Source organism: Morone saxatilis, unplaced genomic scaffold (genome assembly GCF_004916995.1).
Source record: "Morone saxatilis isolate NCDOM2014 unplaced genomic scaffold, NCSU_SB_2.0 Contig23, whole genome shotgun sequence".
NCBI lineage: Eukaryota > Metazoa > Chordata > Actinopteri > Moronidae > Morone > Morone saxatilis.
The window spans coordinates 22,524,854-22,535,042 of record NW_023339796.1 but is presented as its reverse complement, the minus strand read 5'-3'; the positions used below and the strand labels follow the sequence as shown (position 1 = coordinate 22,535,042).

At 36.7% G+C, this 10,189-nt stretch overlaps 1 protein-coding gene across 1 annotated transcript in view; it reads right to left on the bottom strand.

The window, feature by feature from the left end:
- astn1 (astrotactin 1) overlaps window positions 1-10,189 on the bottom strand; it is a 374,129-nt gene that overhangs the window by 211,379 nt on the left and 152,561 nt on the right. Inside the window, exon 13 of the mRNA XM_035669982.1 lies at window positions 964-1,130. Coding sequence (XP_035525875.1) covers window positions 964-1,130 — 167 coding nt within the window. The remainder of the gene's footprint in view (window positions 1-963; window positions 1,131-10,189) is intronic.

Here is a 10,189-nt window from a genome sequence, read left to right as displayed (position 1 = left end):
CCAGTCAATACGAGTAGGTGAGTTAGTTAGACTAAGACTAATATTGATCACATGGTACATATGTAATACATGGGAATTAAACACAGTTCAATCATGAGTGATGTTTATGCAATTGGTACATTCTAGTACTCCCAAAGTGGATTGGCCATCAAGCCCAAAGTTAGTGGGAATAACCCTGAATGCATGGTGGTGAAAATATAGGAATTAGAGTTTAAATTGTTTGCCCAACACTCGTAAAACGATTTCCTTAGAAACAATAGTTTCAATTAGATTAATGGAATTATGATCATTTAACTTGAAAATATTTCATGTAATTCAAAAAAGGTAAATCAAGATAAAAAAAAAAGTGTTGTTTTGGGGCGATGAGTTGGACAGTGCTTTGTGTTGATCTAGAGGATCATGGTGGCCCAACACCTTTCTAAGACTCTTTCATTAGTTTTTTCCTTGAATTTGTCTCCATCAGAATGTTGGCTTTAATGTCTTCATAATATACATGTAGGGAATGTGTATATTGTTTTGATTTCTGTTTGGTCCATCCTGCACCAAATCTGTCTGTGTGTGTTTCTATGCTGCTATTCCTGGACATTACTTGTAGTTGTACAATAAAGAGACTCTTTTGAGAACTGTGGATAATTATACTTTAAGAATTTAAATGATTACTCTTGCCATTAACTGTGACAACTCCATTGATATTTGTTATAAAAAAAACAAGCTTGAGCAGGCTAGCTGTCCTACTTTCATGTCAGTGGTTGCAGTTATGGGAATATTTTGCCCTGACTCCAAAACACTTTGAATGGCTTGTAAAGTGTAGTCAAGATACCGTCCAGTATTAATAAAATGATATAAGCATTGAAATTTGTCACTATGCAAAGTTCAAAAAACATTCACAACATTATCAGAGTTACGAAACAAGATAATTATATTAATTAAAACTACAAAAACAGTGAATCTGTTCTTTCTTACCCACAGAACATCTGGATGTTGTACAGTGTTGGGTCATCCTCTAGAGGAGCCAGCTGCTGGAGACACAGCTGCTCACATCCTCCATTGAAACCGTCAGAGCAGTCGATGCCGATGTGGTGGTCGTAGCACCCGGTCCCATCCTTCATAGGACTCAACCCTGGAGGACACTGTGTGAGGAATACGTGTTTTTAGATGACTAATGTCAGCAATTACAGCTTTTTACTTCATTTAGGGAGACATTCTTAGAGCTGCCTAAACTGTGCGAAGCTGCCACATTAACGCCGCTCCCAGATGGGACAGGTAAACAGACCCGATAACATCTGTGCCACAGAATGTAAACAGTCAGATTTCTGTTCCCATTAGTGCAGCCTGTGTGAGCACTGAGCTTAGTCTGTAAAAGCTGCACATGGCAAGATGGTTCAACAGAACAGTGAAACAGAAGGAGCAATGGTACAGGCTGTTCTTGCAGGTGAGACAAATGCACAGGAAGTGAAAAACAAATAGTCTGCAATCCAAAAGTTGCTTATAATTACGAAAACAAGTCAATTAATTTCATCAAAAGTTGATGAATAGAATATATATATCATAAACAATTGTGATAATCCATTAATCATTAAAGTCCTTTATCGGGTAAGCAAGGCTGGTTTCAGATTCTCAAAATGTGAGGACTTACATATATAATTGTAGATGTAATATATTTGGGTTTTATACTGTAGGTCCATATTGTATACACAATATTTGGCTTTGGAAAATTGTGATTGGCATTTCTTTACAATTCCCTGACATGTTATAGAATAAATAAATAATTGGTGTATTTAATAAACAATGAGCAGATTAATCCATGATGAAAATATAATTTCTGCCAGACTGTTCAGTGCTGTTCTGCACATCTAATCATAGAAAACTGGCCTCATATCAGCAAATATACAGCAGAGTATCATAAAAGGTCTTTTTTTGTTCATTACATTAGGAGATGTGTAGGAATAGATTGGAGGGTCAGCACGGGGGGGGGGACACTAAAGTTTGGAAGAGTCATCAATGGTAATCTAAATGGTAAGTCAGTAGAGCCATAAAAAAAAACAAAAACAAAACACATGCAGTATGAGACAAAAAATGGCAGATTCAGAAAATGTGTAAAAATTGGCATTACCGTTCCATGTGTTGTGGTATTGTGTCTTACTGCAAGACTAATGCACTGCTCCTGCCCCAGCTTTACTCATTAAACATTCAGCCACAGTAGGTCAATTCTTTACTGCATAATCAATACTCAGTTTTCACAAAGGGAGTTTTGAAGTTTTATCTTGTATACATTAGAAAGAAAAGAGCTTTTGCATCGCAATGCTACTTGATTATTTACTGTGACACAGGGGATGACAAGAACAGTGATGAAATGGCAGACAACCAGTGTCATCTATAATGAAACCCTTTTAAAAAAGTATCCTTGTTCTGGCGAGGGGGATGAGGCAATACTGCAGGTTTAAATTTCAATTTCCATTCAATCCACAGAGGACTGTCTTCACATTTGATGAGAGAAATGAAATACATTAGTTTTGCAATGTGTGAACCAGCAATGGGTGTCATAGATTAACTCCAAGAAATTAATAAAGAAGACTTTAAATGATGAAGGTTCCACAGAGCCATGGACAACATCTTAATTGAAATGCACTCTGTGCTGGGGTGAATTCACAAAAGAGCTGCGAGACCTGACTTCACCCCGGTTCCCTCCCTCAACAGTCTTGTTCAAGCAATTTTTTTAGAGACCTGTCAAGTCAAATTCACATTATGTTTTCTGTCAGCTATTACTTCAAAGGAAATTTTGATGGAGTGCATTTTAACAAGGCACCGCTACCTCCAGAACAACGACTCGGCAGCTGGTTTTCTCTAAGCACTGAGGGATCAGCAACTGCTTATTTTATTATTTAGGCCTACTATATTCATCAGAGGGTCCAGGTGGCTCATTTGGCTAATAAAGCCCCCAAGCTTGTTGTGGATTCCAGTCTAATTTTTCTGGGAGGTATAGTACACATTATTTTTCTGTTAAACTCTAGTGAATGCTAGTAAAATCATGTCAATTAATCATACATTTTCAGTGGCCTAACTTAACTTCTGGAAGATGTCAACAACTTCTATGAAATGTCATGACAATACCAGAGTTCATTTCTTTTTTTTCAACTTTGATCAAGTGGATATGTTCAGTCAGCCAATAGAAACAATTATATACTTCATTTGGAAATGGAGTTTATTTTGTACCATACCTTTACTCTGCTGACACCATCATGCCATAAGAGCTTGCAAGAAATGGCCATTACCTTTCCACGAGTGTCTCAGACTGAACAACTCATGTGAAGCCATAGTCTCCATTTATTTGACTGCTTCGGTTTGACATTTCCCTTAAAGTACAATCTAATTTTTGCTAAACTATGACTCTGATCCAGGGGTGGAAATGGCAGAATGTATTTATTGAGATTTATTTTTTCTCTAATTGAATTAATAATTTATAAGATTTTTGATGAATAAACAACTGTTTTGCTTAAAAGCCTGATTGAGAGTTTGACATGGCTTAAAGTTTAAGTCTCTAACCCCTTTACTGTGGTAGTAAGAACTCAAGTTAAATCTGTTGAGAGAGGCACCGATTTCTCTCCATGCATAACTGATGACACTGCATTTTAGATTTCCTCGCCTCCTCATATACTTTTTAGGTTACATGAACAGAAGCTCATCAAAACATCTCCCAGAGGTTAAAAGAAATTTTGATAGTAAGTACTTTTGGCTTTACACAGGTGAGGGAACTCTGGAGGGAGAAAACATGGATTTCAGATGATTCAAGTACTACAGTACATTGATGATAAAGTTAACAAAGACAAGGGTGACATACAGAATTGGAATTGGCCAGTGAGCTAGTTCAGCCACCACAATTTTTCATTTGTTTGCTGATTTCAAGGCATGGTAAGGAAAATGGACAAAATTAATGCTTAGGCAGAGCTGACTGTAAATAGACCTTACTAGGAACTATGGTCAACAGGCTTACACTTAGCAACAAGAAGGCAGTCTCACCACTCAAAGAAATCCAAAGAAGCTAATGCAGAAGACAGGTCAAAGCAGGTAGTGGCTTTTCAGCCTGACAGTGACAAAATACTGACAGGCACGTCTAGACAGGAAAGTCTAGCAGGCAATGGCAAAGAGGCAGCACAGATTATCTGGCAAGGTATTGGGGCTAGATAGCAGATATACAGTGTGTATATGGGGGACTAGATAAGTAAATAAATGAAGAACAAATTTGGGAGTAAGTGTGGATAAGGAATAAGGAATTACAGAGTCTGGAGAGTTCAAAGCAAAGCAAAGACAGGAAGGGACATTACACAAGACGAACAAATGACTCTTGCAAAATAAAACAGGAAAACCCAAAACCATGACAGGGAGAATGCAGGTGTCACAATAGCGGGTGAATACCAGGGTTGATACGTTGATCCTGAACCTGCAATAAAGTCACACTTGGATAAAAAGGCTAAACAAGACTTTATATGTGGTTTAAGAATATAAAATACCACTTTTATTATTGATTGTTGGGACTTTTGGCAGCTTCTGGCCCATGGGGCTGTGACAAATAGTATGAACTGATTACTACTTTTCAGACTAAGTATAAGGCACTGTCACTTCCATACATTCCCATTCGCTCAGGTGGATGTGAATTCTCATTTGGCAACAGTTTGTATAACTACTTAACTGCATGAAAAGAAACCAATTGATCTAAGTAAGCTAGTATTACCATTACTTCCCATTACTGGGAAAGGACTGATCTAAAGTATAACTTCTTTGGTGTATATACCTTACAAAGTAAAGACCTTCAAAACAGCTATATGTTTGTTGTAGCACTAGCGCAGAATGGGTACACATGTTGAATGAATGGTCCTTGGTCTTGCTCCTTTGATAAACTGATATTGATTTTGTCACTCTGAGTGGCCGTTGTGACAAATGATTTATTACCTGTAATGCAATGAGCGCGAGGCATTGAATCTTCTAACACATCTGTAGTTTAGAGTCCTTAAATCTATGGAACCCAGTGTAATCAATGGATGTGTGGATATGTGGTGCAGGCTGAGAGGAATTTGTATTGATGGGTCGCTGCACTGTAGCTTGCCAGCCACAGATAGCTCTAGTTATTGACTGCAATAATAAGCTTCCGACATGCCAGAATAGCGATAACTCTGGGCCATTTTCCAGCTGTCCGTAGGATAATAATCATTAAGAATATGCACCGGCCGGAGTCTTTGTCTGTGGATTGTTATCACTTGAGATTTCCACAAATCTGGTCTATAATCCTGGGTAAATCATTGATAATCCTCTGTATAAAAACACTCCCCAAGTGAGTAGTTCCCAAATCCTTAAAAATTTTATCTGATTAAAAACTTCTCCTGGTTGTTTTGTTTGGAGTGAGACTGTGGCCATGAAAGGTGGAATACTTTGACTCAGCATGACTGGCATAATGAGGAAATAATCCAGATTAAAAAGTTCTTAAAAGTCTTGAAAGGCTTAGGTGGAGGGAGTGAGTGCAGGTGCTCTCTAAAATCGGGCTTCTTGTTCACATAAAAAATATATATATTTATATATATTCAGGTTATATCTTGAAATTTAATCTAAAATTATATGATATCCATATGACATTTCTGAGCAAAAGATAATTAGGTCTCACTAGGAACTGAATGTCTAACAACATTGAACGACATTTGAAAAGGTTGAGAACCTTGCTATGGACACTATGATTCAATCTGTCCACGTAACAAAAATATGAACTTTTAAATCTTGTTTACGTTTCACACCATTCTACATTATTTTCAAGTTTAGTTAGTTTAGTTTCAATTTTCGAGTTCAAAAGCTCTCTGGGCTCCGAAAATGCCGCATCAACTTCAGAGGGTTCAAACTGATGTGTGTTATGTAGCACAATTAAAAAGCTTTAGGAGAAGAACTGTAGAGAAGTAGAGAACTGTGGTCAGACTGATACACAGTCGCTGACACCAGCAGAGTCCTTCATTGGTCTCAGCTGTGGACTTTCAACCTTTCAATCTCATGTTACACGTTTACATTATGAAGCCTTTGAGCAACTGACAATGTTCTCAAAGGTAAGATAGTAAAAGATAAGCCACTTTCCATATACCTAAATCAGGGAGATACTCTTCAGGTAGATACTAGTTCAATGTAAAAGCTAACAGCATATCTTAATAAAAGACAACTTAAACATAACTTAATCCTTGAAAAAATGCAGTCACTCAATCTCATGAATTAAACCTAACTCAAAAATGAATTGTTGAAGTAATAACTAATACATTAAAAATGTTTAAGTGAACATAAATTTGTGCAGTATCTCAAATATTGGTGATGACATAATAAATATATAATTCCAGTTTGTTCCATTGACTCATTTTCTTTAAGACTGTATATCATTACAAAAATGTATGTCTTAGGTTATGTTATCTTAGGATTTTTCCATTTTTAGTTTATATAAGTTTATAAATCATCATGTGCCCAAGTATGCATCCAAATAATTCTTAATGATCTCCAAAGTGTAAAGATTTAATGTCAGTCACATAAAAAACAAATAGACTAGCAGTGGCAGTTACAATTAGATTCGATGATCCACAGAAAATGAACACAATGATCATAACAGATTCATTTTAAATAGTTTTTTGTAAGTCAGCTGTTTTGAAAGAAGAAAACTGAGTAAATTCAACCTAAGTGGTAAAATTTGTACAAGTAACCCAAGTTACCTTAAAAACACTTGTATTACTTGCACCCAAATCAAATATTTTTAATTCTTAATTTGTTTGAGTAAATAAACTTAAATGGTTTAAGGTTTAATCTGTTTCCTTTGAGTTAAACTAACTAATTGGATTTTACAGTGTTTGTTGATTTATAATACAGTTTTAGTTGGCCCAGAGTTAGATCAAAAAAAGAAGAAGAAGAAAAGAAAAAAGATTGACTGTATTGATCAGTATGTTCTAGTTAATCTCGTTAGAATCTGTAGTGAAAAGTGCCATAACCAGACAAATAACAAATTACTCAGGTATTGTGTGTGGCATTTAGAGTATATATCTGCAACTAACTGTAAACAGGCATATTTCATCTCCAAATGATGCACAGGTCACTAGTTAATGATCATCCACTGACACTAACAAAAGGGTATTTGAAGGCAAAGTAATCATCATTTATCTTAGATCATTTAATAACTGGACAGTGAGTGAGAGTACTGTCCGCCCTGCTGTAGAAAAAGCTAGCAGTACACAGCCTGCTCTGGAAAACCCCTTGAACCACTATGCCTTTTAATCCTGTTTCTTAATGGAGATAAATTCCTGCAGTGCTTTTGAGGCTTAAGGGAATCAGTACTGTGCCATTGCCAAACAGCAACAAATCCCTGCGAGAGCAGTTGGATAAGCTATGCACTTTTCAATTTTGTCTGATAGGCAGATCGGTGTAGAATAATATTGAGGACTGAAACACTATGGTAATGCATTCAGTAGGAAAGTATTAATCGTTCTTGAAAGGGTCATAATCAAGATAATACAAAGGTTTTTCATTCATTGTTTTTTTTCTTTATTTTTGTGAAAACACTTGTTTTGGTGTCACCTACTGTGAAGCTACATTCCAAATAATATATTTACGTTTTATTTACCAATTTTTATATGCATGGTATTTGAAAATGCTTTCAGTGACTTTATGCTGACATCTCTCTAGACTGTGTATATCTGCAGTGAAAAGGTCATATCAAAAGTAGCTTTAGGGTTTCAAGTGCATAGCAGGGCCTTATTATGTTTCCATGTGCCTGCGAGAATTCAGCTGTTTATGTTGTTGTTTTATTTCATTTAGAAGCTGGCCTGACCACAAAAGTGACAGCATTGGTTATTTGTTCCTGAATGCCTGAAGCAACTTACTTTTACGTTGCCCTAAAAAGGACCTCTGGAGGCTGTGCGAATAATGACTGTTGTCTCTCAGAAACAAAGGGGAGGTAGAATGCCGTTGTTAAGGCCTATGATGCTTCAAGCAAACAAATGTGTAAAACCCATGTAAAAGGTAAAATGCAAAGGTTCTTGAACTTGGTCCTGCTTCCCTGATCTCTCTCCAAGAAATCTATGTCACTTTCATGTCTTTGTAGTTTTGAGATGCTGAATCATGCAAATGGGCAAAATAGTGCACATTTCAGATCTTTTTAAAGGCATTAATGGGGTTCTACACAGGTAATGTGATGGAAGAACATGTGTAAGGAATTTAAAAAGTCTGAATGAAAGAGTTCAATTTCTATCCTGTATCTCAGTATCCTGAGAGACATTTGTTGCAGATTAGAAAATGATGAGTCATTGAAGCCAGTCATATATGAATAATTTAACTGTTTTTTGTAATTGTTGGAATTGTTTGGAAGGAACTGACAAACAATGTCATCCTGATATCAGACATTGTAGAAGGCAACAAGATTTACAATCACAAATACAATCAGTCTGACATTCTGTAGGGGATATTGTTATGATCATTCTTTGGACTAAAAAACAATTGCAGATTTAAAGGTCCAGTGTGTAGATATGTTAGGCAGCGCATCTATTGGCAGAAACCCTGGCAGATACCGTACATGGACGCTTCATAGGTATCCTCGCCCGTTTTAATTAGTGTGAAGTACATCCCCTGAATACGTAGGGAAACTTTGTTGTGTTTCTGTTACCTTAGAGTGAGCTGTTTTATCTACAGAGCAGGTCCTGTTCGATGGAGTCCGCCATGTTGAACAACCATGTTTTTACAGTAGCCCAGAACGTACAAACACTGGCTTTAGATAGGCACTTTTGGATTATTTGCAAGTTTCAGTGCCATAGTAGTTTCTCCTACACACTTGACAGCCCGTTCTCATTCCCGGGTTGTCAAATACAGAATGATGTTCAGTTAGTTGCAATCTGCAACTTCACCGCTAGATGCCACTAAATCCCAAACACTGTTCCTTTAATTTAGTTTTTGACATTTACCACTTCATTACAGGATGAATGTTCAGTACAGTATTTCTCCAAGGCAACGCTTGTGCAACCATGTACAGTATATTAAGGCCATGTATAACTTCAAGCTATAATGAAACAGCCTGTTATGGTTCTATGCATAGCTTTAAAATGCATATTGACAGATACACCAAATAAAGAACTATATATTTGCCAGAAACTTAAAAGGTTTTTCCGCACTGCAGAGGGAGAAGCCCACAGGAGCGTTTGTGTCAAGTTCACAGAGAAACTTATCTATTATGAGGTCTATTAAAGAAATCACATTTTGTAGCCTTAAACATTATTCCAACATTTTGACTTTCCTTTCATGTTTCCTAATAGACGATGTCTATTCCACAGAGCAGTGTGATGAGATAAGCAGCGCGTGTCAAAGGTCAGCTTATCCCAGAGCACTCGGCTCCTCATTCTGGCCTCCTGCGGATGTTATGGTGAGTAAGTTCAGTGCAGAAAAACTTGGACATTTAGTAACCCCTCTCACCTCCTTCACAGCTAAGTGCAAAAAGCACAACAGGGAGGGTGCCTGAGGTTGAATGGACATACTGCAGCTGAAGACCTTTTTAAAGAGAAATATCATGTTTTCTGACCCAAGGTCTTTTCATTTACTGACTGCTGGGGCTGATTGTGTACTGTCACAAAATCTGACACTTTTCATTTTAAACTTTTTTAATCTAACAATCTGTGTTCAACTATTAACACATTTATGTAATATAAACTTGTATGGACTTAAAGAATGTGAGATTTTCAATTTGACCAAAAAGTTTCTTTGCTAACTTGAAAAACAACAACCTTGTTACTGTGAGCAAAATTCCTAACAAAAGGAAGCTACATATTACTATTAAAAGGACAAGCATTATTTATACTGTGTGGCAAATGCCTGCTTAAGTCTGAGTTAAGTGTGAAGTTTTGTGATCTAATGAGTTGGTGTACCTTTTTTCTGCTGTTTCCAGACACTCTTTGGTCTGAACCAAAGTTTTTAACAAGAATATCTGAGGTTACAAAGTCAAAGCCAAATATAGGTCAGGAATAGCTTTATTAGACACATAATAGCACTGGTGTGTACTGACAAACAAGCAAGGGAATCTCATATCTTCACACTACATAGCCAACACTGAACATGTATGTTTTGAATAATTTTTATGTTTTAAATAATTTTACACACACACACACACACACACGCACACACACTCTTGAAGCACTCAAAG